Consider the following 27,672-nt stretch of genomic DNA (forward strand, 5'->3'; position numbering starts at 1 on the left):
ATAAAATATGACACTTTTTGTTGCCTTTTCTGGAAATATTTCCCGGCTCGGTTCTAATGGGAGGTGGGGAATGGTGTTCCTTTAATTATCAAAGTGGCGCAAAGTTCCTATTGTCACTTCATCCTGTACTCCTGTGTAATTCAGAATTAAAATACACATGGATGATTTCACAAGCAATGTTTATTACAACTTTCTCTTTACAATACAAATTCAATCATTGTAACCTCTGGCCCTTCAAAAGGCCGCTCTTCCAGTCACTGATCCAATATGTATCACCACGGACGGCACATAGCGCACAACATTTTCCTCCTGTTCCCCTCCATTTCAAATGACCATTCTATTAAGTCAGTCAACTAATCGCTGAATTTAAAAAGGTAACAATGTGTTTCATTTTCATTCACATTCTAGCATAATTTAGTCCTCACTCAGTCTTTAACGGACCAGTGATACAATCCGATATCCAGAGGTCACATGATATTTACAATTGAGTAAAGATTATCTACAGAAAACTATATTCTCATTTTTGTTCAGGTGAAACCAAGAGGACTGACATGGGCAGATTACAGCTTGCCATTCTTCTCCAATACTGTTCAACCATACACCATATTCCCCTATACAAACGGTCGTCCGGAGGGATCTGACAAAGAATTAAGGTGGCGAGGCTGGTTGTTTCTGCTGATAATCAGTGTTTGTCTTTTGACCGTCAGCTCAAAAACAGACAGAGCGTGTATATGTGCTCACATGTTGTTCCTGCTGCGTAAGTCTCACACAGGAAACGGAAAAACAGCCCGCAAAGGTCTACCAGACACCATCACCATGGCGACGACAGACGGGAAACACCTGTTCACCGCAAACACCAGCAGTGAAGACAGAGAGGAAGGAGCGGAGAGGAGAACACGTGAAGCAGGAAGGATGAGTAAATGTGAGATGAAGCAGGTTTATCATGTTGCTGCTCAGAACAATCATTAAGTGAAGACGTATCAAACCCAAAGAGGGAAGAGCTTCCAGGATTCTCAGTCTCCTTTAAAATGTCGTACCAAACCTGAATGAAACTCCCTTGAAGGAACAAGGAGGGGCAGCCCTTCAGAGGCTCAGAGGAGCTGGTGCGGCGAGGGAGCCTGCCCGCTCGGCGCTGGTGGTGTGGGCGTCTGTTCTGGGGGGCTGACCCGGGGGTCCATGGAGAGAGGAGGTAGATGGGCAGCGGGGGCTGAGGGAAAGGGAGGGCGCACCCCAGAGGGATAGGGGGACGGCTGGTTAGGAAGGAGAGGAGGAGGGCCGCCTGGGGGCAGCATCCGAGACGGCGGGAACATGGCCCCTGGGTGTGGAGGAGGGCGCCACACTGGGGGAGAGAGAGAAACAGAAGAGTTGGAGGAGGAGGGACAGTGTCGCCACGCCGCAGGGAGGACAGGGCACAACGGAAGGTCTTGTTTTATATAATGTGTCGTAATGGTAAGCGCTGTGTGCTGCACCAAAGGTATTCAGCAGTGCTGGAAGTTACAAGGCTGCATTGGGCCCTGGTGTGAGTGCCTGTACACGCCCATATGCTGGGGCGGACCCTGAAGAACAGAGCTGGGATGAACACACAAGCAAAGCCAAGACTCAATTAAAGCTGCAAGCAGCATTTTACGGGTGCCAAGCCTAAAGCCGACCAATAAGACCCTGTCAGACAATTAAGACCCGAACAGACCATCAAGACCCTGAGGCAGACCATGAAGACCCTGTCAGACCATTAAGACTGTGACGCAGACCATTAAGACCCTGACGAAGACACTTAAAACCTTTTTTGTTTGCATACGGTTGACAACGATGGAATAGCATCAGCTTGGATCCGTTGATGGGCGAACAAAATTTCGTACGTCAAAAGGCTGAGGAGTTATGATTCTTCAAAGTTTTCAATTGATTGCTTTAGCGCCCCCAATATTCCTATTTGGATTAACTATAGCCTGGTTAACCTTGACCTATGCTTCTTTAAATACACCAAGTTTGGTGATGATTGACTCAAGTTAACCCCGCCTTTAGCCACCTATCATTGATTGGGCTAATTTGGACGTCCAGCCGCCATTTTGTAACAGGTTCTGGGTTTCCTAACCACATTTGCATGAGGAGATGAAAATGTCTACAGGATTTCATGACTGTAGAAGAAAACGGTCAGATAATAAGTCAGAAAGTCTGCAGCTATGTTAATTGATATAGCTCCCCCTATCGCCCGATCTGGGTACAATTTGGAGAGGTTGCATTTTCAGTTAATTGTTTCAACGCTCCCTATAGCCCGATATGGATACAATTCGGAGGGGTCCATCTTGACCCATGTGCCTTTGACTACACCAAGTTTGATGAGGATTGGTTTAAGTTAACCTTTCATTTTGGCATTAAGTTAATTTTGGACGATTTTGAGCCTCTGGCGGCCATGATGTTTCGTCAATCGACTTCATTTTACTTGAGCAGTTGCAACTTTGGTCCCCAACAGCCAATAAGTTGGTCCCGATCAAATCAAACATACCTTCTATGAACTGTGGTGATTTTAGTCACATGCGACGCCCATTTCGATGCCATGCCCTAATTGAAAATATGTTGACTTTATGCTGTTGAGAATTTGATTCTCAACAGCATTTGTATTGGACTCAAGATCATTGGAGTCCATTCTGATGTTGATATAAGCTTTTAAGTCTTTATAAGTTTTAAACCACACCCTTTTTTAGAAGTTAATGGCTCCTTGGCGCTTTAGTTTTTATTGTACAGGCTTCACTTAATGTCAGATTGAAGACATTGGTCCATAGATGATAGGTGCTAAAGGATTTTTGTAGGAATTTAGTGTTTTTAACAAAGTTTGAAATAGTCTAATTAATAATAAATCTATCCAAATAAAGTCATAGGTACTTGAGGCATATTTGTTCACCATGAGGATATGGATGTCGTAACAAAGACTCATGACTCCAAATCAAAGCGGTTATGAGATATGTTTGTTCAAAGTTTGCATTTTTGGACTGCTGCTATAGCGCCACCTTTGGGCCAATCAGTGTAATATTTACTCTGTTAATCTTGAGTCAGCCTCTACAACTGTAGTAAGTTTCATAAAATGCGTGCGAGGCTGAGTAAGTCAGACATGGCGGAATAATAATAATAATAATACAACTAAATTCCAATAGGATGCCTTCTCACTTTGTGCTTGGCACCCTAATGAGTGAAGAAAGGGCTGATCCTTCACCATCCTGTATGTACCTAAAGGCCGGGTACACCCAGATAAGCCCACATTTGGGGTGATGATGATGTGAAGAGGCTTAATATTTAAATCCTAATAAAAAAACGCTTGGACAGTGTCATCCACTCTACTCCACACCTGCAAACTCCTCAGAGTAAAAAAGGTGACAGTGTCGGGGGGACGGGGAATCATCGGTCCAAGGACTGATCGGTGTTTCGAGATGTACGGCTACTCGAATTCTGAGCTACCCTGGGCAGGATTTAGCGTGAATATTCATTACAGAGGTTGTAGCACACAATACAATGGAAAGATTTCAAATGACAGACTTGGATGCAAAATGTAGCCCTTTGTTATGCAGAAATTTGCTGTTGGTGTATTAGCCTAGGACAACACCCTTGCCAGATTATTTATCTAAATAGCCCTATGTTGTTAGAATTTACTAACTTTATGCAAGGTCTACGTTCGTGCAGTACTCGGCGTTGACTCTGTCCTAAAAATACAATATTATTACACAATAGGTAGCTAACATTAGTTGATTCAAGCAAACAAATAGCTGTTGTTTTTGCTCCAAAAAGCTTGACATACCTCGATTTTAACATAAGATAGTTCCTTCAAATTAGGGCTGTACGGTATGGACTAAAATGTAGGCCTATATCACTGTATGATTTGCGGCATAGACGGTAACGGTATTATGTTAATCGTATATTCTAATTTCGATATAAATGCTTCTGAAGGGGTAAAATACTGGTAAGGCAGCAAAACTGCATAAAAAATAAAGTATTTTCTCAAGTTACATCCATCTCTGAAAAACACTAACATTTAATAGTATGGAATTGTTTCTCCACTTGCTTGCGGACCTTGCCGTATAGTTTCGGCATCTCAATTTGGCTGAAGTGTGTGCGGGCACGTAACGCGTACCTGGGATTGAGTGTTTTGACCATCTCTTTAAAGTCCTTGCTAACGACATTTTGAAAGGGAACCATGTCCTTACACAGGTAAACAGCAACAGGGTTTGTTGTCTCGTTCCACCGCTGGCATTTTGTCGTAAGGAATGGCTTCAAAATGCCTGCGGAAGCAATGTCTGATTACAGAGACAGCTTCACGCTACCAGCATCTGTCTCGTACGGTGTGGAATGAGAGCTCGTGAAGGGACTATTACGCAGGCGCGCTTGCTGCGCGCCTGCGTGCTTGCGCAATAGCATACTGCCTGAGAAGGCAGTATTGCTGTCAAATCTGTCCCTGGGAAAAGTAACGTGGCGCCGAATTGAAAAAGGAACTATGTTTCGTTACTATATTTTCAGTAGTTGCGTGTAACTTCCCCCCCCCAAATTGACCAAGAAAACGGCGATTGTCGCCGAAAAGTGACAAGTTTGCAGGTGTGCTACTCACTCGGCATCCTGGGACCCCCATCCGGCCCCCTGGAAAGTGGGGGGTAGAAATCATGGGGCAGGGGCCCATGGGGGCCCCGGCGAGGGAAGGGAGGTCCGGGAGGTCCGGGAGGGCCAGCGTCTCCCCCCATGCGGCCCTCGACCTCAGGCCTCAGCTCAGCAAGACGGGGCTGATCTGGGATCACCACAACATACTTTATTACTCTTTATTCTCATACTAAAGGACTAGGAATTCAATAAGCGTCACATCAAACATTAGTTAAGAAGACAAGTTCATTCTGAGAGGACAAATGTGTGCGCACAGAGCATGAGGCTGCAGCTTTGTGCTGTCTCTACTCATGGATCACACAACGATGAGGTCCAGAGGCTTTGATCCACCCTGAACCACAGGGGAAGGCATCAGGAAGAATATTAGTAAAGATCTCATATCATGCTATTTTAGGGTTAATAATTGCATTTGGGGGTACTACTAGAAAAGGGTTACATGCCTTTATGCTAAAAAATACCCCTTATTATTCTAACACTGTTCATTTCTGCAAAACCAAATTCAGCATCTTTCAAAAACGTTCTGATTTGTATCATGTCGCTTAAAGGCTCGGCTCCCGAGTAGCCCAGTCTGCTGTGATTGGTTGAACGCTTTGCGCCTCTTTCGGCAAATCCACACCCCCTGAGAAGTTGTTAACATTGCGGGTAGCCGGGAGGCGGGACTTCTGCACTTCAACACTGGCCACTGCATAGTCTGAGGTCACACTGTGGGGTCAAGCGAGCTGTTTCACGCATTTATTGAGGGGCGTTCTCGGTTTGCGCGAATACTCCCCCTGGCTCGGACTTAGATTTTTCTAGTTTAGCAGACGTAAAACATGTATCAATACGTCATATAACAGTCTAAAGCAAAGGGAAAAGTCGAAACCGCATGATAGCACCCCTTACAAGGTGTTTAATAAAACAACAATATTGGGCGAACCATAGTCCCAATTTTAACCACTGCTTATCTAAACAGAACACTTTTAGTGACTGTGTCGTTTCCTTTCGTCTACAGTGCGAAAAAAAAATCAAAGATTAAGGTGGAACATCGCAGGAGACTCACTGTCCATGGGCATGGGGGTTCCCGAGGGTCCAAGTGCGGCTGGGTGGCCCCTGGGGGGCCCTAGCGGCATGGGTCCGGGTGGTCCGGAGTGCAGGAGATGGGGGGGTGGGAGGCCCATGGGCGGGGGTCTCCGGTACATGGGGGGCCCGGGATCTGGGAACATGTATCCTAAAGAAGAGAAGGAGGAGAGGAGGGGGTGTTGGAGGGAGAGAGATAGGGAAAAGGAAATCATTTCAATATCAACCCGTTTGTAATGGCTGAAAGTAAGGTCTCTCTCTCTCTATATACACGCATATAACGATTTTTGCACTGCCAAAAATTCCCAATTTATACCCGCCTTTTTCCCAGCATGGTCCGCCCTCTGTGACGAGGGGGGATTATACCACCTCGGTTATACACTGGCTAGACAGTGAAATTGCAGGGCGTGCCAAGCATTTTTACACTTGTGTAAAATGTAAAAATGCCTAATGTTAAAGAGCCAGGGAACCCAATAACACTTACTGTTTTGGTTTAAATGGGGTCATGTGTCTTATATCAACATATTCATCTCTGCCATTTCATCACTGTTACTGAAATAAGTCCCCAAGTGAGAGAAAAATCTCCCCAAAACACTATTTGATGGTTCCGCTCTGCTGCGGTGGCAGGTGCTAAGCAACGTAAACGTCAACGTAAATGCAGACTATTTCTCTGCTAATCAAAGCTACGAATAGTAATTATAAAAAAACACACCTTGTGAAGTTATTTTTTCGCATTGGCAATATAGCCTTTAACTTCACGTCTAATAGCCTCCAGTCCATCACCGCATCAGTGACAGACACGATTGATTTGATCGAGAACCTCAAACAAGAACTGACAGACATTCGCTCAGGTGACCGTGCGTTCTTAAACATGTTGGCAACAACAAATAAGATGATGGAGGATCATGATGTCAACAACTGGGATGTACCCAGTTTGCCCTCCCGCTCAAGAAATCTCCCAGGCCGATTTGAGGGAAGTATCTTCACATGCACGTTGGGGAAATCGACAAGAGGGAGGAGTGACAGTGACCTGCGCAACATTTCCAACGCGCTAATAGACTGCCATCTTAATGAACTGAACAACCGATTCCACAGTGACACCTATGGGCTCATGGCATCTGCAGCAATCCTGATGTCCCCTAGCCTCGATATAAATGACACCACTTTGGCTACTAAAGCGAACTCTCTCAATGATACAGGAAAGCGCTTCCAGATAGCATATCAGAGTCGGAGCGGTGTTTGTGCAACTCATAGAGGAAGAAAAACAGAGGAGAACATCTCAAAAGTATTCTTGAAGTGATGGACGTATGCAATGAGGACGTTTTCCCGAATATCCATGCTTTCAAGCTCTGATTACACTACCAATGACATCCTGTTCAGTTGAACGCGTCTTTTCCAGTGTCAACCGAATGAAAACAGCAAATAGGAGCACCATGCTTACAACTCGCCTTATGTCCCTCTGTCTGTTGACATTTGAGAGCTAACAGTAACTCTCTATTTCGATGAAATCATTGACATTTTCAAGAGCAAACCCCGCCGATTACTCATGTAAATGAATGAATACATTTTCTTCTCATGCTCTCTCTTCTTCCCATGCCTATCTATTTTCATGTTTGGCAATCTTTTAAGCCTGCCTGTTGGCGCAAAACCTACCCAGTTGTTATTTTGATGTTCTGCCCTTAAGGATTTTGTTAGTTTGCCTGATAAGTTAAAGGCTTCTGAAATGCTTTGTTTTTGAAATGCAGCAACATAAATGTTGATATTGATGCATGCTCTGATTTGCGTTAAAGGGCTGTTAACCTTCTGACTTCGGATGACCGTGAATTGGCGGTAGACTATTGTATTAGTTATTATCTCGTAGTAGCCTAAATTTGAATGCATGTTCTTGTATAATAAGCCAAGCTCAGTCAGTCTGTTGCGATATCGAAATATTGTTGAAAACTTAAAGAATTCAACAGAATTATGAAATAGTCTGCCTCATGTTATACGAGCAGAACTAAACCACGAGGGAAATATTCGATTCCTGACCACTTTTACAGTCTATCTATAGGCCTTATGTCTATAAAGTGACGCGCGCTAAAGCATGATGCGTAATTGAGATTCCAAAAGCGCTCTTCTTTGTTCAGATCCAAGGAGAACGATCGCGGATGGGTCCGTCCTATGCAACGAAACTTTTTACAATGCAACAAAATATTAAAAGAGCATCAAGCTATTAAAATCTCTACTATGCACAGATAATATAACAGTATATTAGTCAGTCATTTTTATTAGGTAAACAGGGATCTGATAACGTTTTTAATTTAAGGACCACCCACAATATGTCTGGCCCACCCACAACTGGAATCCTGACGCCGTGCCTGGTGTGTGGATGTGTGGAGCTCTGTCAGCGTGGTGTGTTTGGAGCTCACTGGCTCTTTAAACACAAAATGATACAAGTGAAGGTTTTAAAAAACCTAGCCTTAATAGACGGTGACACGTATCATAGTATCGCTGGATAGCGCAAAACAAGTCCAAACCCTCTACACTTGCATTTGGTATGCTCGTACGCAGAATACAGGCGCAAGGTTTGCATAAAAATGCTAACCACCATTCTGGGTCGTACTGGCAATATTTTGACATGATCCATTGGGACAAAGGAAGCAGTGCATTGTGGGTGGAAGTGGAGCAGGTTGGATATTTTTTGAATGCTCTCCGACGCACGCACCTGGGGGTCCGAGGTGCCCGGGAGGCGGGGGCGGGCCCCGGCGGTCCCTCTCCCATGTGGGAGAGTTGGAGCCATCAGAATGCGGACCACCGCTCCGCTCCATCAGCTCCCTCCCACCACCAGGGGGCTCTAGTGGGACACGAGGCACTGGGAGCAGACAGAGGAGGCACCGGTTAAAAACAGAACAAGAAAGACACAGAGACAGAAGCAGCGAGAGAGACATAGACAGAAACACAGAGTGTGAAGAGAGTACAGTGCCAGCTGTGTAACTGTGTGAAAGTGTGTTAACCTCTGGGAGACAATCTGGAACAGGGTCCTTCCATCAGAGTGGGGGGAGACAGGAAGGGCCTGGTCTCTGAGGCAGGGCGACCCAGAGGGGAGGGGCCGTAAGGGGATCGCTCACCTGGAGACACAGGGAGAGAGAGCAGAGGGACAGAGGTTAGGAGGAGACTGGGCTACTGAGAGCTTTACAGCCAGGTTACTCAAAGTGGGGGCCTTGCCGCATGTTCAGTGGTGCCGCGGAAGGGTCCAAGGCTTGATCATTCAATGACATCAAATAAAACGCCATAATATGAATTTCAACATTATTTTGTAATGTTAAATTGCTTTGAAGTGAAACCAGCATTAATTAAAATGTTATTTGTAGAACAAACAACATCCCAGTTCATTGTTGATTCAGGGCGTAACGTCAACCATTATCCGTACTGTCAGCAGATGGCGGAGGGCAGGTAGGTACAATGGATACGTTTTAAAGAGAGTGAATCCACCTCCACATGTAGAGGCAGATGAAATTTGTTTATAATTTATTTTTTCCCAATTTCAGTTTTTTTCCATTTAGTTGTTGGTCGAACACACAGGGCCAGTGAGTTTATGGGACGCTGCTGTCATTATCGGGCAACGCTCCTCCCCGTTGCAATGCTGCGCTAGAAACAAGCTTAACTTCTCGTCTTGACTCTTGCACTACAGTAGATCTGGTGTTTTAAGGAGGCATGTTCTGTTAACACAGAGCTGTTGTTCCTTGTTCTTCACATGGGCTTTAGTTCAAAGAGGTCATCACAGGTATTTTTAATTGTCCCTCAATAGTAAGTTCACACAATTTGCTTGAAATGCAGCCAGAGACATGTACATGTGTCGCATTAAATTGATGAGTTGTGCAGACAACAAGTATCATTATATTTTGTGAACTTTATGTTGAAAGTTTGTTGCTGATATTTTTTGTTAATACCAGCCAATTTCCCAAAGGTCTTTAGAAAATTCTAGAGGATTTATTATTTACATTATGGGAGGCATAAATACGAATATTTCTGGCTGTGATAGAGTTGTGACTGAGGTACAGACATTTTATGCACTTTAGTTGAAGGCCTATTCCTAATATATCTGTTCATACTCTGTTCACTGGTTTTTCAAGCACTATAAAATGAATTGAATTAAAGAGAGCTAATTTGAATAAAACAAAAATTTGATAAACATCACCTTCTCACATTAATGACTATTATTAAAAGCCGTAATGGCCTATCCAACATATCACAAGAGAGTGTGTGTGTGTGTGTGTGTGTGTGTGTGTGTGTGTGTGTGTGTGTGTGTGTGTGTGTGTGTGTGTGTGTACGCCCACCTCTGAAAGGCAGTGGTCTAGCCAGGCTGTCCAAGGCATAGGGGTCCTTGTCGATGCTGTCCAGTTTAAACTGCGTATCTGTCAGCCTGCACACAATCATACACAGAGTTCACCACACGTCAACTGAAGTGTTATGTTCCTCAGGGTCGGCCTGGCAACAGCGGCTCTCTCCCGACATCCATTTGGTCAGTAAAGAGGCAAGGCAAGAGAGTTTGGACAAGAACGGGGTATGTAAACTATGGGCTAGACAAAAAAAGTTAGATGACATTCAGACCAAAATGTCTGTGTTGCAACAGAAAGGCTTAAGAGAGAGAACGGCAATTGGCAAAAATAAAACATTCAATGAATAAATAAAAACAGAGGAATCAGGTCACAAAGGACAGAAATAAAAAAAGGCCTATTGACAGACACGATGAAAGACGGTGACATACTTCTGTCTGAGCAGAGTGTTCTCTCTCCGGATGTCGGCCAGGTCTCGCTCTGCGGAACGCGCTGCCAACTGAGAGAGACACAAGGATCAGTGACTGGAACATGTTTATGTGTATCAACTCCAAAGATCCACTCTAAGGCCCAATCCCATTTCTACCCCTTCCCCTTACCCCTTACCCTAGTTTTGAAGGGGTAATGGGAAGGGGTAAGGGGAAGGCGTAAGGGGTAGAAATGGGATTGGGCCTTAAAGAGCCAACAAAGAGGTAAAAACCCGATGTATTTGCCCTTTCTCTAACCCTTTCTCCCCACAATACAATGGGAATGCTCAACGCCTCAACGCAGACGTTGGGACCACTATAGGAGCAGAGGGGGAATGCAGGATCCAACAGAAAGTTCAGCTTTTGGGACATGTATACTATATATCGCTACGGCGTGTGTGCCACTTTTCATATACAACATCGCTCAATATATCGCCCATACCGGCAGTACTAAAAAAGTTTCTGCCGTTCTTGAACGGTAACTGCCGTTCCCAACAATGGTATGTGACACCAGCACGGCCCGCCTCCTCCGTATAATTTCAAGACAAGTATTGCCTTAAATGTAAAGCTATATATATATTTGGTCTTTATTGACATTATATCACAACATAACGCCGTAAATAAAGGGATTTATACGTTATTCTCGTCCGATCGGATATTCGCGATCTGTTTGTTGTTGCTTTTGAAATGACTGATGCTTTTGAAAACAGCGGGACTGGCTCCGATGACGGTAGTTAACCTAGCCACCTAAACAGGTCTGTTTAGGTCGCTATAGGTAGAACATAGTCTATTGCTAGATGGTATACTGAAAACCGCGGATTGTCGATTGAAGTACACTCTAAGTCTTGAAATTATACGGAGGAGGCGGGCCGTGCTGGTGCCACATACCATTGTTGGGAACGGCAGTTACCGTTCGAGAACGGCATATGCCATGGTATGTCAGTGGTCACGGTGGCACGTGCCACAGGCCAATAAACGATCTCGGCGTCTCACCATATTTCAGCAAAAAATGTAAGCAACTAAGATTGAAAATGGTTCGCTTCTGGTAAGTGTACGTATTTGTAAGGCGATGTTGATTGCAGACGATAAGGTACGCTTGGTACTGACCCAGTTATTGTGAGCCTTCTTCTCGTGAGAGGAGATCTGAGTCTGGTACGACTGCTTGGTCTTTCCCAGCTCTTCCTCCATGTTCTCAGCCTGCTGCCTGGGGGCCAAACAGTACTGGACGTTAAACTCAGACCCAAGCGCACCTGCCTTCATCATCACGGTGCATGGGTGGTTGCGTGTATCTTCCTCAAAAGGTTAAATGTCAGGAGGTGTTCACTTCATGATGTGTAAAACAAAAGAGGAGCAAACACAAATGAGTATATCTGAGGCTTAAATCCTAAAGGTTGTGGTATGTTAAACTTGATAAATGACTAAAACAATTCATCATTTGATCATCTGTAACAATCTTTTCTAAGTTTCAATCAATCTTGCTTTGGTGCAAAAGCCTGAGAGGCGGGTAGAAGTTGCCGCTACACAGTTGAACTACTTGGGCTCAGTGTCTAACAGGTGAGCATGCCTGTCTTCACCTGGCCGATGCTGATGACATAATTTCAGGGGTGCCCTTAGGTTTGCCTAGGGTTGTTTTAGCTGAACTCTAGGGGGAAAGCCCAGCTCAAATATCCTCCCATTTCATGCTTTTTTAGCCCAGTCTGCTCTGATTGGTCAGCCCAAAGAGTTCGACCATTCGCAACAGAGAAGGCCTCTGTTGTGATTGGTCGAACGCTTTGCTTGTGTGTCAACAAATCCACACCCCTGAGAAGTTGTAAACATTGTGGGTAGCCGGGAGGGGCGACTTCTGCAATTCTGCAATGCCCACTGCAAGCTGTTTCACGCCTTATTGATTTTTTTCGAGCTTAGCAGACGTAAAACATGTATAGTACATACGTCATATTACAAAAAAGCATAACATCACCCCTTTAAGACTTTGGCTCCCACAAATTGAATATAGCATGTTCAAAAGGAGATTTTCTTTTACCTGTAGTTGTCTAGTTCCTCCATGGCCAAAGATATATTCTTATCTGCTTTGTTCAGCTTCTCCTCCTTCTGCAGGCGCTCCTTCTCTTCCACCGTTAACAGTCTGAAGACACACACACACATGAAACACCTCCCCTCTGGAATCATGTACAGCTGTGGACATCAACTCCTGTCGTCAGTGGATAAAGTATATAGTGTGTTTATATATGTATCATTCAAAAGTTGGGGTCACCCAGACAATTTCATGTTTTCCATTAAAACTCACAGTTTTCAGCTGTGCTAACATAATTGCACAAGGGTTTTCTAATCATCAATTAATTAGCCTTTTAACACGATTAGCTAAACAATGTACAACTAGAACACAGGAGTGATGTTTGCTGGAAATGGGTCTCTATACTGAGCTGTAGATCAGCCATTTCCAGCTAGAATAGTCATTTACCACACTAACAATGTCTAGAGTCTCTAAACATTCTTTCATTTCGTTTAATTTAATGATATCTTCATTGAAAAAAACAGTGCTTTTCTTTCAAAATAAGGACATTTTTAAGTGACCCCAACCTTTTGAACGGTCATGTATATGGCCTTGTGTGAGTGTACCTGTGCAGTTTCAGCTCGTTCTCTTGGTACATCTCTGTCATGATCAGCAGTTTCTGCTGCAGCCGTTGGACCTGAGACAGCGTGGTGAGAAATTAGTCAACAAGGCACCGTGGAGGTCCACCATTGGAGGTGTATCACACAGATAACACATTGAAAGTAGCTCAGTGAGGTTCAAAGACTTATGAGCGATGACCAGCAGATACCAAGTTGTACAATTGAAGTTGGTCAATAAGTTAGCTAAGCTTCTGAAGGTCCCACCTGCTCTGTGTAATGCTCCGCCTGTGTCTGCAGTGTGGTCCGCTCCTCCTCTAGCCCCTTGATGCCCTCTAGAGAGAGACAGACACCATGAACCGGACACATTCAACTCATTTGATGAGAACCATTGTTTTAGAAACAAGCCATGTTTAAGCAGTCAACCGATTTATACATTGAGGGTCCCATTGGGATAGTGGGAAAGTGTGTGTGAGTGGGAACATTTTTAGAACTCACGTTGGAGTTCTTCTTTAGCTTGGATTTCATCGTTCAGCTTGGCAAACGTTCTGTCCTTATCTTCATCCATCGATTTGAGGTCTGCATTCAACTACACAAAAAAGAAAAACAAAATAAACAAAAGATAGAATCCAAGTTCCTTAGAATCCAAATATAATGCAGCAATAGCAATTTAATCAAATCGCAATTAACACCTTTGCAGCATAAATTAGCTTCTGGACTTTCTGAAGATGCCTCTCCTTCTCATCCCCGTTGGACTCATCTCTCTCTCCTTCGTCGTTCTGCTCCAGGTCAGAGTCCAACGCCTTCATGCTCAGCAGACGATCTGTCAGGTACTGGGGGGGAGGGGGGGGGGGGTATGCAGCAGACAGGGGTTTAGTTTAGACGTGGCCCATCGACTATAGGTCCACTTAATCAGAGACTAAGAGATCCATTAGATTGTGGCCGTCGACTACACAGGTCCTTTTACTGTTTCCCTTGCAGGAACAATTGATTGAAGACTGATTCAAAGGGATACATGTGGTGGCACCGTTTATAAACTTTCAGACCGTTCAGACCTTTCAAAAAATGAATAAAAGATAATCTTTGGTTTGTTGTGCTGCAGCCGAGGATAAACAATCCTTGGTATATAACTAAATAAAATCACAAAGCCCAGGGACAGGGTCAGGGTCAGGTTCATTTAATTGGACCCATGAATAACCAATTGAGTCCACATCAAAAGTGGAGAAATAGGCACCATATACCACATAGGCCACATCTCTACACAACCAATCAAGCCTTAATCCCAGTGACAGGGTGGCCAGTACCTTGATGCGATGGTCCTTGGTGTCTACGTCCTGCTGCATCCCTGTGTGGGCAGCCTCACACCTCCTCATCTCGTCCTCCAGCTCACTCACACGCTCCACCCAGCCCTCCATCTGCTCACTCAACTACAAAGGTTGGGGAGCAAAAAGGGCAATCAGATCACAGCATCATCATCATCATCATCATCATCATCATCATCCTCACATTTTCCCACCAGGCGCAGTAGTGGTCTTAAGGTGCTCCTGCTTGAACCTGTGATCCAGCAGTCACAGGAACTGTGTTCTCTTCATCAACATTATCCTGGCCTACTGAACATCCATGTCCAGCAGCCTCTCTGTCCCAGTGCAAATCATTCTTAGCGTCCTCAGGTCAAATATAACCTGTTTCTGTAGCGTGGTATTGTCCAGTCTACATGCATGACCTACATATTTTAGATGTTGTAGGTAGCAGAAGTCACGTATTGGGAGGGTATCAGTTATATAGCGCAGCTGTTAGAGAACTTCAAACTCCAGTCCAGGTCACCTTTGACTTGTAATTTTGGGTCAATATGCTTTCTTCTGCCACTCATCCATCTTCTTACCATCTCAGCGGTTAACAGTTGATATTTTCTCTGACGGGGATTTGATTTACTGCAACTAGGATACCCTGTAGCAGAGTGCGACCTACCTGCGTGTTGCTCTCTTGGAGCAGTATGTTCTCCTCTTCGGCTGACTCCAGGTTCCTCTGGAGACGCTCACTGTTCATGTTGTAGATCTTCAGAGTCGTCACAGCCTGAAGAAGAGAGACACACACACACACACACACACACACACACACACACACACACACACACACACACACACACACACACACACACACACACACACACACACACACACACACACACACACACACACACACACACACACACACACGTGGATGAGAGCAGACAGAGGTGGAGGAAGGGAAGAGGAGCTTGGACCGGCCATAAGAGGAGAAAAGTGTAATTGAGGGGGGGAGGGGAAGTATCTACCTCTTCTTCTTGGGCCTGGAGTTCCTTGGTTTCTTTTTCACTGGCTTTAATGCTTTCCTCCAGCTCGGCTATCTGGAGGAACGGTGGCATAAAACACGCGCGATGAACACTCTTCTATTGTACATTATTAATTCATTAGGGCAATATTTGTTACACAGATGTCAAGGTAATAATGAATGAGTGATGTTCAAGTCTGCGTATTGTCCGGTCTGCGTGTGCGTGTCCCTACCGTTCTCTCTTGCTGTACCCGATGCTCTCCATGTATTTTCAGTTGCTCTTTCAGAAACTCCAAATCCCTCTCCAAGTCCTGATTTGAACTCTCCAATTGGCTGAACTGGAGCTGGAGAAGGGATAGAAATACAAAATGGGTATGAAAAGAGTCAGTGAAAGGTTAAACAATGACATATATTTATAAAAATATAAGTATTTTTACATGCCAATACAAATTCTTACGATTGCTTGTTATAGCTTGCTTGTTAAGAAGTAATGTACTACTGTCTCAACAGCAAGCTTTACTGTTTTCATGGTAATGACAATGTCAAAGACATAGGCAACATATCGCAGAAAAATACAGTGAATTAAGAAAAAACTTTGCAACTCTTCTTGTCAAACTAAGGCTTTACACTAGTAACGCCCTGACCCAACAGTCAACACAGTGCCTAGCATAAATATGAGCTAAAAACATACATCTCCATGAACATTAACGTGTCGATAAACTAAATAGACCCACATTAAAGAGAAATGCACTTGCTGCCAATAAATAAGGTGATACAATAAACACACTTGGTTAAGTTCAGACTAACCTCCAGCTGTTCTGCTTTTTCAGTTTGGGCCAAGACACCGCTGTCCCTCAGCACACCCTCCAACTCATCATACTGCAACGCACACAGACACAGTAAGCCATTAAGATAACAGTGTGTAAGATTGAGCCCCCACCAGTTAGAAGGCAGGAGACTTGCAGCGTTAAAAATACGTAATAACAGTGTTCTGTCCATTCTTATCTGGCTGTGCTACTGCATGATGAACACCCGTAGCCCGGCCGGCGTGAGTGGGAGGGGTTTTGGGAGTGTCGATTGTACGTTTCTTGTAACCCAAGAGAGGTACGGGCTAGCCCACGTTTTATATTTGTAGAACATATCAGCTACACGATGTGATCTTATGATATCATTATTGAAATCACTATCGATCAATAATGATGACAGATATGTCCAGGTAATATTAAGCTACAAACTAGTGGACATGGGACATATTGAGCCTTTAGCTGTCGGCCTCCACCATGCCATAGTCAGTTCTATGCTTGTTCTCGGGAATACTCATTTCAATAGAATGTGACCATTTAGCCTTTAAGGGATTTATAGGAAATAAGTGTTAGTCTTTAGCTCTGATTTGACTATTATATAAGGTGTAATCTTGGATCACTTCTACTCTGCTACTCTGATCCTGGGCCGGAAACCAAAACCTTTTCCACTCTCTTAAATGTTTTTGTCCGGACAGGATGTTTTAGCTTGTCTTCCCACTGGGAAAGACAGAGCTGGCCAAGTTAATGTTCTCTGCACATTATTTGCTTACAGACCCCGTCCTCCAGCAACATCGTTGGTATAAAAAAAATACAAAACCAAAGAGTGAAACATCCTGGTCACCCGATTTAAACAAGTCTTTCAGACTTGGGATTATTCATCAAAAGTCTGATTTGTGAGACTATATAACATTATTTTACTAAGACAAAGCCATTGATTATAGTGGATAGTCACACGTGAAAATAGAACCATTATGCAGTAAATACCTCTGTCTGGACCTTGCTGACAGCCTCCAGGACTTTACACTTGTCATTCAGCAGGTCTGCTATGTGCATTGCCACACGCCTCTCTTTACCTGGGGGACAGTGCATCATAAAACACGTGCACAGACGAGCACACACACACACACACACACACACACACACACACACACACACTGAGTGATGGCAAAAGGGTTTTGTAGTATGTAATTAAGGGCCGTTTATACATCTTATAAGGATTAGAACAAGCTATAGGATGGATTTCTTCCAAATGACAATTGTTGTCACCCCTTTTTTTGTGTGCTTTCTGATGCCAGGTAAAAATTCAGATTCTGACCTCAACAAACCCCCAGCAGAAGGATAAACCAACCAATCAGATACAACAAAACCTTTTGCTCCCCCCTTCAAAGATTTTTTCATAAACATACACCACATCTTATATGCATGCAGCATTGAAATTTGGCAAATAGTATAAGTGAAACCAAACCACAGGTTCACGAAGACTACAACTAAAATGGTCTGTAATTTATAGTGTGGAGACAAGGACTACGATGTCGACGTCAGTAACAGTAGATGACACACAGATGTTTGGAAACCTTATTTTTACAGTGTCTAAGTCTACAGTGCAGAGCAAACACAACAGACTAGTTATTTTGGCTGTCATGAAAGTGATCACGCACAGTATCCGATATCAACTGTTACCAACAGTTGAGTGTGTTTTAATACTCTCAACGATATGTTGGACGTCATGTGCAACGATATGCATCGCCTCATGCAGTTCAAGTTACCTACCTCGATACATTCTGCTTTTGACCTGGGTAAGTGGAGAAATAAGACATGACAAGTTAGCAAATTATACAATTGATTGGATGTGGATGTAAGTGATTATTGTGATTGGCACTAGAGTGCCATGTTGCCATAAACACATTGTTATATTGTTTGTTTGTAATTTGTTGGGTTTGTTTGTTTGTGTGCATGCACTCACAGAATTACAAAATCGACAGCTGAACATCCATATAGTGACCAGCCCCACCAGGCTGGTGATGATGACTGGTTCCCATGGCACTCCATATAGGTCAGGTCCAGGTCTGATGTCGTCGGGCAGCACCAACACCACCTGGGCGGGGATTGACATTAGAAGCAGCCTGTTGATTCATCCACACTTGACTGCTTGTGTTTGGGTAAATAGACAATTTGGCAACATATCATGAGGCTTGCTGCTTTGTTATACCTATTAACCAGTCAAGTGCATAGTACATATCACATTAATAAGCCTCTTTTTCGGATGTAGTGGCTTTGTATAATAGAGAAACAGGGAGTAGTTGAGCTAAACAGATCTGTGCCATAGCATTTATATAGAAAATGAGTGATCATACAAATAAGCCATAGCAAAACGTATTTGGGATGCACTGTATTATTGGTAGTTAAACCATTTTAAAGTAAACTATTTGAATTGAATATGGGTTAGTTACACTTAATATAGTAACTTACCAAAATTCATTTATAAACTTGGTTTCAAACGCATAGGTCCATAAAAGTAACAAACACTCAATGATAGTAACACTATATGACAATCATAACATTAAGGAAACCCTTATTGATTATCAATGAAATGCAACCTCAAGGCAGAGGCCCACAACACATTGAACAATAGACAAATTTGGGATCAGACAGAGGTTTACAGATCATCAACATATGTTTTGAATCTAAACATCATCTTTTAAACAGCATTTTCCCCATACTCTGACCCTAGAGACTAGCATGGATAGTGGCCATTGAACACTACACTTAACACTTAACACTTTTCACTGCACTTTACACTTTACTACACATCATTATTTATTATGTCCACTGTTTTAGTTTCTGTTATTATTACTTACTTTATTATTGTTATTAATAATTGTGATCTATGCTGCTACTTATTGATACGTATCTATATTTACTTTATCTTGTATTGTTGCTGCTATGTGGCTGTTGAGGAACCAAGCCTAAGAATTGTACTCGTGTTTAGTTGTACAATAATAAGATTCTGATACTGACCCCAGCTGTCATTCGTATCCATTAAACAGAACCAATAACAAGCCCTGACAAACGTGTCCTGTGTCCTCCCTGGTGTAGAGCCTGGCTGCTAACAACCTAGATGTACATGTCTGGATCATATGCGACTAGGACCACCATCACAGCTCAAACTGTAAACTATAAACAATGACAAGCCGCTCACTGCCAAGTTGTACGTGTACGTGTGAGCTAGCTTAGCTACAGCTAACCAAAAAGTGCCACATACATCCTTCACCCTCGCCACGGCGATGCTGTAGTAAACCTCCGCCGCGGACTGGAAGTCCGACTCTATGCCGGCCAGTTTGTCGCCAGTTGACAGTTCCGCCATCTGTATATTATTTCATTTGAGTTTATATTTATATTATGTTCTGCCGGCACAGTTATAATGAGACTGCTCAGCTCAGCTGTCAACCCGAGCTAGCAGTAGTAACGACGCAGCGTTGCCAGATTTGGCAAATTACCCCGCCCTATCTGACATTGCCAGGTTGGACGGGAAATTGGACCCAATCTGGCAACACAGTAACGACGCAGCACTGACTTCAAAACACCGGACCTCAAGAGTACTGTTTAATGTTGACTCAGAATAGGCGTGAATACAAAAGTATATGCATCGAGTCACATCTGCGTGACGTATTTAGTAGCACAAATGTTGCACACGTTTGAATAAATGAATACTTCTATTTGGAAATAACGCCTTAATTATTGACGCTCCCGCCCCCCCTTGTGATGAAATGGTTTAGTCCACGACACCGATTATAGAAGGCCACACACTGGCACTGACACCCGAAGCAGAAAGTGACACCCGTGCAAACAGGTGTGATCAAACAAGGAATATGATCTATATTCCTTCAACGTGTCAACCTCACTAACTGACCTTTAAGAATAGTTTACACAAAGGATCTCGTTGAAAAGGGGACTGTTTGTCACACGTTACACCCACCAGCTTAACAAGCAAGCTCAAACCCAGCTGACTTAGTTTCTTTAGGCATTAGTTCCATATCAAACTTACCATGTCTGATTCGTTTACATCCATGTAAAAACAAAAGCTTAATGGGGCTGATCTTAAGCACACCCACAGACACAAATGGACACACACACACACAAATGGACACACACACACACACGCACACACACACGCACGCACGAACAACACAGCTTAACGTCGTAAATGCACATGCCGCGATAACTTTCCAGCTGAAAATTTACTTGTGGACACTTTGTTATCAGTCTCTAAGTTAGAGCCCAAATATCAAAGCAACACTCACCTGCACAATGAGCGTTCTGAGCAGCTCATTCACCGCCAGGAGCTGGAGACATACATCTTTTGTGGAATGGTGAACAAAATCCATCAACTGCCTTATTACCCCTGCAACCACCAACAGAAAGGTCTTAACAAATGCCACTTTAAAATAATATAATTTGATGACATATCTAAGCCATTCTTGTTATTTCTCGTTGCTTGGGATATTTTACATTTCAGAGGAACAACATAAGAGATACGATTTAAGACAGTGTCCTCAGAGTGACCAAGTCAGAAACACCAATGTTAATTTGCAAAATTTACCCACCACTTAATTTTACGCTGGATATTCCAGAGCAAAACACTAATGCTAACCCTGGACTGGATCCACAAGCTCGAACCCAACCCATGTTTGTCCTTGAGCAAGTGCTTTGTTTGGTCTATTTTTGCATGTTTCATGTAACAGGGCAGTCATTATTTTAGTTTGAGCATATTGAAAATTCAAAGAAAATGTGTTAATAAATATTTGTCAGCCTATGATAAGGATTCATTTCACTACTGTTTTTTTGAAGGCCAAATACAGCCCCCAACCCTTGATTTAGTAATGGCTGGTGGTCAATTCAAAAATTATATTAAGATTATTATTTACATTTAGGGCACTTAGCAGACGCTTTTATCCAAAGCTACCTACAATCAGTACATTTGTCGGAAGAAAGAGAAACAACAATCGTTGCAGGTACATAAAATATATTCATAGATAAACATTTACAATTGCTATGTAACTGTATTTTATATGCAATTTCATCTAATTGAGCAAAAATAGATATGCAACAAATTAATTTCTCCTAACCAACCCTTGTGTATTTTGTAGTGTGTTTCTTTAATCTAGTTGTTTTCCTTTCCATTCACATGTCCAATCATTTGTGTGTTCATATTTACCTGGGCGTGTTGGGGTCTTTTCTGATACACTTTCTGATGATCCTCTTGTCTTTCTTGGCTTTCCCATGGCAGTCTGTTTATCATTTTCTGTCGAGAGACAAGGTGTGCTGATGCAGCTGGCATCATCTGTACCAAAAAGAAAAACATAAACAATGTGAAACAGGGACCAACTACAATATTTTTTTAAATGTCAGAAAAACACCAAGACTAACAGGGAAAGAAGGTAAGGGAATGTAGATCTGAATACCTTCATTGTTTGTGTTAACAACCTCTGATTGGCCAATGTTGAGAATTTCTTTAACTCTGGCCAACAGAATTTGAAGTTTCTTCAGGCCAGTGAGCTCTCCGGTTTGTTCTGTATTGTCTTGCCTTTGTGCCAGTTGGCCAACATGGTAGAGCAAGAGACTTTCCATATCAAGGAGAAGAGACCGGTCATTACCCATGTCTTCACCAGTGCTCTCAGGATTTCTGAGGATAAAATCCACCCACTGCAGTTTGTGTCGACCGAAGAGCTCAGTTAAAAGGGCGGTCTCCTCGACACTGAAATAGCCTTGGAGGGCCTTGGGTTTTGTCGGAGCTGTCGCTGTGCCTTCTTTAATTGGTACTTCTGGGGCTGGATGTTGAGAGTGTTCCTGGAGCGGAGGCTGTAATGTGTTGGAGGAGACAGGGATGTCGGGTACAACTCCTTTTCCGAGAGTTGTATCCGCGATAAAATGTGTAACTTGTTCCGATGTCAAAGAACCCTCTGGCTTGAATGTCTTCCCTATGCCACTGCTGTCAGGAATTGGCTTCAAATTATGGTTTTCAGCACTGGGGGTTGGACTGAAGTAACTAAAAGCATTTTTGAACATACCAAAAGCCCCACCAACACTTTCAGGCCTAACTGTATCTTTATCTTCAACGGGAAAGTCAGGTTTCAAAGAATCAACAATAACAGCCTGCACTGAAGAAACTGCATCATTGTGTGAGGCTGAAATCATACTAATGTCATCACTGTTTACAACAATGCTATCAGATTGTTCCGTTATGCTTACATCATAATTATCAGAGTTCACATTTTCGCCTTCCTCTACAATTGTTGTGACCTGATCTGTGATAACGCTTTGATGATTAGATTCGGTCTTCTCATTTATTGAAGGCTCAGGAAAGGTGGCCACACCTGAATACAGTTGGTCAATATTATCTGGTTGAAATTCGTTTGTGGGAGCATAATCTGACTCCTCTTCTCTGTAAGGTTCATCCATGATAATCTGGTCCTGTTTCAGACTTTCTGTGGCTCGCACTTTGCTCTCATTATCTCTGATCCAACTCGAATGATTCTTAACAGCTAGATGCAGGCTCTCTGTATTTTCCATTTGCAATTTCTCCACTATTTCAGTGTCTTCATCTCTCTCTTGCATTTCCTTTCCCTCCATTTTTATCACAGTGTCACTAATAGTGTTTTCCACAGTTGTCGATTTGGGATTTTCAAATAGAGAAACCAACGGCTCAACACTTTCGTGAAAATTGTCGCTATCAAGGACATCGCCCCCATCAGCTATCTGAGCTTCTGTTACAGGTTGTTCTTCATCAAGCACTGCACCTATCTTAAAATGGTCTAAATGTTCACCGTCTTTATTATCACAACTGCGTTCACGACTCCCTGCCATTGGTGGAGGACCAGAGGGTTGTTCTATGGTATCCATTTTAGTAAACCCATCGACTATTCCAGTATGTATATCATGAGAGGTCAAACTTGTGTCATGAAACTGTGTTGAAGCAAATATTTGTTCCCCTGCTGAATTAGCTGGTGCTACGCCTGGGTTGAGGGTTCCTGTTTCAGTTTTATCCTCCTCATGTTTACCACCATTGCCATTAAATACTGCTTTTACTGATCCTTCATCGGCTTCTAATGAATATTGCCTTAAATCTGGATAATTTCCCTCCTTGGTTTGTTTAGAAACGTTCTCATCTGCCTCCATCGTCTCTCCACCCTTTTCATTGTGTTCATAATCATCTTCCTGATCTTGTGACAGGACATTATCCAGTTTAGACAGAAAACTGTCACTTGAGGGATCCGTCTTGGGATCCTTCTTCAACCTGATCTGGAGAGCTTTGACCTCATCAAGATTAGCTGCCTCTGATTCATCATCTGTAATCAACAACATGCTAATACTATCTGACACATCATCAATGTCACTATTAACATTTAGTGACAATGTGTTTCTCAAATCTGTCTCGATTGGACTTTCCTCTCTACTTTGTTCAAGTGAAAGGTCACTGGTGTTGCACAAAGTATCCTCTTCACTGTTTACTCCTGCTACTAGCACTTTAGTTTTTGTTTCAACTCTTTCTGTTCCCTCTTTATCCTGTCCAAGCTTGGCTTCATCAGTTCCCCGCTGTGCACCATATCCCAGCGATTGTGTCACCGAGGAAGCTAAAGAATTGTCTCCTTCCTCTGCCTTTGCCTCCTCCTCATCTTCTTCTGGGGTGTTCTCATCAGGCACTGCACCTATCTTAAAAGGGTCTAAATGTACAACGTCTGTATTAACACCACTGCGTTCGGGGCTCCCTGGCATTGGTGGAGGACCAGAGGGGTGATCTATGGTATCCACATTAGGATACCCATCCACTATTCCAGTATGTATATCATGAGAGGTCAAACTTATTTTATTTTCCTCGGATTGTCTTTCAGAGTAGCTCAGTGTGTGTTTAGATTTGCCAGCCTCCTTGAGGCTAAGCTGATCGAGGGCTGAGTCAGTCCTCAGCTCTACTGCTTGTTCTACTTGAGTCGCAGCAGAGATAATGTGTGTGTTCATCTTGTTCATTTCAGTTTCCGCCGTTTTTCTTGCCACACTGTCAGATAAGGCCTCAAGATGGGAACTATTGAGCTCTTCAGCTTCAAAGGTGAGGTGGAGTCCATCGTCAGTTGCCTGAACTGTCTCTTCTCCATTTCTTGAATTCATGTAATTCCCTTGATTTTGTTGCATTGGATCATGAAACTGTGTAGAAGCAGATATTTGGTCCCCTGCTGTATTAGTTGGTGCTACGCCTGGGTTGAGTATTCCTGTTTCAGTTGTATCCTCCTCATGTTTAGCAGCTTTGCCATCAAACACTGCTTCTACTGACACTTCATCATTTTCACTTTCTAATGAATATTGCGTTAAATCTGGGTCATTTCCGTCCTTGGTTTGTGCAGAAACATCCTCATCTGCTTCCTTCGTCCCTCCCCCCTTTTCATTGTCATCATAATCATCTACCTGATCTAGTGACAGGACATTATCCAGGTCAGACAGAAAGCTGTCACTTGCGGGATCCGTCTTGGGATCCTTTTCCAACCTGATATGGAGAGCTTTGACCTCATCAAGATTAGCTCCCTCTGATTCATTATCTGTCATCATGCTAATACTATCTGACACATCATCAATATCACTATTAACATTGAGTGACAATGTGTCTCTCAAATCGGTCTCGATTGGACTTTCCTCTCTACTTTGTGGAAAGTCAATGGTGTTGGACACACTATCCTCTTCACTGTTTACTCCTGCTACTAGCACTTTAGCTTTTGTTTGAACTCTATAATCTGTCATTATTATTTTCTCACCGGGTAGTTGTTGTGGGAGTGATGATGGTGGTGGTGACAGACAGGTGTCCACGTTGTGGATGTTTGTAGGCTCTCTCATGTCCTGGATCATTTGCGATGGACTGGTCTCTATACTCTGGAGCACTGCATGTTTTTCCACGTCAATATCTTTTTCTTTCCATTCACTTTCCACTGTGCTGTCCATTTTGCCTGCAGTCTTACCAAAGCCTAAAACATCCCCAATCCCAAGGTCATTCCAGGAGTGAGATGGGGAAGGCTTTACATTATTATTTTCAACCTCCTCTTTGTCAGTTTTTCTTTCCTGCCCTGAAACCTGACGGGTAGTACCAAACCCAATCGTGCTTGACAATGAATCTCCGAGCCAATCAAATGTCCCAGGAACAGCTAACTCCTCCTCTTGTTGGTGGCTTTCTAGGTCCAGAGCAAACTTCCTACTCCTAAATGTCTCTTTTCTTTCCTCTTCCTCCACTATTTCAATTTCATGTTTCACACTTTTTTCAGCATTCTCTGTTCTCTCATTTCCATAACCGAACCAGGAATTCATAGTCGAGGTAAAAGCTGATTCGGTACCCCCACTTTCTGTTCCCTCTTCATCCTGTGCTAGCGTGGCTTCATCAGTTTCCCCCTGTTCAACATATCCCAGCCATTGTGTCACGGAGGCAGCCAAAGAATTGTCTCCTTCCTCTGCCTTTGCCTCCTCCTCCTCTTCTTCTGGGGTGTTCTCTATCTCTGCATGCTCTGACCCTCGTTGCATACCCAGGAGTCCTGTCACTGTTGAACCAAACCAGGAGGATGATGATGAGGAAGAAGAGGGAGACCCACCTTGCTCGTTTGGCTCATGCCCGTCTCCACTGCCATCCCCGGGATCCATGTTTTCAAGTGTTCCGGCGGAATCTTCAGCTTCTCTGTGGTTTTCAGACAGCGCGTCTCCGTGGTTAAACCTCGACTGATCTTGTGACATTGAATCCTCTTTGAGTTTGGTGTCGGGACTGCCATGGTTGGCTTCAGAGTTAGGGTTTCCCTGATGGTCATTGTCAACATTGGCATCATCTTCATCCGTCTCCAGTTGGCTTGAGTCCGTGGGATAGCCATTCTCGTCCAGACAAAAGAAGTCAAATTCCTAAATAAGAGGATGAGAAGACATAATATATTAGTTAGGTGCTTGAGTAATGAGAGAAAGATGCAGATGAAGTGCATTTGAGACTTCATGTCACATTCATCGCATATCTACTGTCTCTGTTATGTTTCTACCTATTACACAATAACGCTAAATGTCACAAAATTTATGATTGTGAATTTATTATTTAATGTACAAGATATGACTACGAACCTGGGTTTGTACAACTTTCTCTGCAGTTGCATACACCTGCTCCTCCTTGACGGTGTCTTTCGGAAAATATCCAAACTGTTTGTCAATCTGAAATAAAATGTTAAGGAATACACTGATTTATTATCATGATAAGTGACAGTAGGAGTAGTAGCAGCATTGAAATTATTGGTGTTCTAAATACACTAATTGAGATAACATCGGGCAATCTTAGTAATTAGATACAGAAATAGAGGTACAAAAGAGTATAAAGGTTGGACGTACACTTCCTGCCCAGAGGTCCTGTCTCCTTCCAGTCAGCTTATGGTAAACAAAAATGGTGTCTCCTCTGTTGAAGCTCAGGAACCGGCAGTCCTTCCCACGGTGGTCCTCAGTGGCCTGCACTCTGCTCATGAGGCCTACACGCAGGCAAATGGATAGGTGAGCTCACACACTCCTGTGTTATGAAAAGTCACAAGTCTAATGAAAGACAATTGCTCAGACACGCGGGCCATTTCATGACATTAAACTCACTGAAGAATCCCTGACAGAGATGTGTTTCCGTCTTAACACTAGCATGAGGGCAGAGGCAAGCTCTGCCATTAGTTCCGATGGGATAACGATTCAGATTTAATAACAAAAAGAGAGCTGTAATGTTGACATTTTAAAGAGCAAGGGGACATCAGTTAAATCTTAACACTTACTTTCGCATTCAGCATCGCCGCAGATTTTGTAGTCTGACAACAGGGAACATGACATATATGGTGAGAATAATAAGAGGATCACAAAGGCGCTGTGCAGGCCACGGCCAGACCATTGAATAACCATACCGGGCGTTTTAACAATAATGGCTCAAGGAACGAATCCCCATGTTCGACAAATACCTAGGTAGTTGTGCCACCAAGGTGGACATTGACTCCAGATAGTTGCTGTCACGATCGGCTCAAAAGCAAATGAAGAGAGCTGAGATAAGATAGATGAAAATATGTTGATAAATCATTAACAGAACAAAAAAATAAACTGTTTGCAATAGAGACCAAGGCTTTTCCTTTTTAAGTCATTCAATGGGATTGAATGGTGTTTGGTCGAACATGTGTTTTTTATTTACTATTTGTTCAAAACAAGTTTTTTGTCTGAGCATTAAGGCTTTTAAACCCTTTGCCTTGGCGGACTTCAACCCCTGACCTCGTTCTGATTGAGTCGAGCTCAGCAGTAGGGACCTTTCTTTAAAAGTCCATGGAAGGGACACGTGTGGCATTAAATTATTTAATTCCATTCAATTCAAAAAAGCTTTATTGACAAGAGAAACAAAAATGTATATTGCCAAAAGCAGGTGAACAATGCAGTCACAAGTCAAAATATAAAACGTTA

At 43.2% G+C, this 27,672-nt stretch overlaps 1 protein-coding gene across 7 annotated transcripts; it reads right to left on the reverse strand.

The window, feature by feature from the left end:
- Positions 1 to 162: 162 nt before the first annotated feature.
- mia2 (MIA SH3 domain ER export factor 2) lies at positions 163 to 27,272 on the reverse strand. 7 transcript variants are annotated; one of them, XM_060051194.1, is made up of 28 exons: positions 27,006 to 27,266; positions 26,587 to 26,720; positions 26,326 to 26,412; positions 25,818 to 26,115; positions 21,660 to 25,202; positions 21,413 to 21,538; positions 20,499 to 20,599; positions 18,161 to 18,292; positions 17,968 to 17,989; positions 17,182 to 17,270; positions 16,202 to 16,273; positions 15,628 to 15,738; positions 15,399 to 15,470; positions 15,053 to 15,157; positions 14,389 to 14,511; positions 13,777 to 13,917; positions 13,583 to 13,673; positions 13,352 to 13,419; positions 13,094 to 13,164; positions 12,498 to 12,599; positions 11,582 to 11,678; positions 10,439 to 10,506; positions 10,008 to 10,093; positions 8,685 to 8,798; positions 8,396 to 8,542; positions 5,675 to 5,842; positions 4,589 to 4,762; positions 163 to 1,339 (listed from the first exon to the last, which is right to left on the reverse strand). In XM_060051194.1, the coding sequence occupies exons 1-28, from the start codon at positions 27,127 to 27,129 to the stop codon at positions 1,092 to 1,094; spliced, it is 6,714 nt and encodes a 2,237-aa protein (XP_059907177.1). In that variant the 5' UTR covers positions 27,130 to 27,266; the 3' UTR covers positions 163 to 1,091. The 7 variants fall into 7 exon arrangements, with proteins under 7 accessions (XP_059907177.1, XP_059907176.1, XP_059907179.1 ...); XM_060051193.1 differs by having other exon boundaries at positions 21,660 to 26,115; positions 27,006 to 27,267; XM_060051196.1 differs by having other exon boundaries at positions 24,996 to 26,115; positions 27,006 to 27,258.
- Between the last annotated feature and the right edge of the window lie 400 nt (positions 27,273 to 27,672).

This window comes from Gadus macrocephalus, chromosome 5 (assembly GCF_031168955.1).
Source record: "Gadus macrocephalus chromosome 5, ASM3116895v1".
In the NCBI taxonomy this organism is placed as follows: domain Eukaryota; kingdom Metazoa; phylum Chordata; class Actinopteri; order Gadiformes; family Gadidae; genus Gadus; species Gadus macrocephalus.

What these genes read in the sequence shown, in the direction of transcription:
- mia2 (XM_060051193.1), bottom strand. Translation starts at nt 27,129, where the DNA reads ATGGTTATTCAATGGTCTGGCCGTGGCCTGCACAGCGCCTTTGTGATC. An exon ending in TCAGAACGCTCATTGTGCAG is followed by an intron (nt 18,293 to 20,498) that starts GTGAGTGTTGCT and finishes ATCCCCGCCCAG; the next exon opens with GTGGTGTTGGTGCTGCCCGA. An exon ending in CGGAGCATTACACAGAGCAG is followed by an intron (nt 13,165 to 13,351) that starts GTGGGACCTTCA and finishes ACGCTGTCTCAG; the next exon opens with GTCCAACGGCTGCAGCAGAA.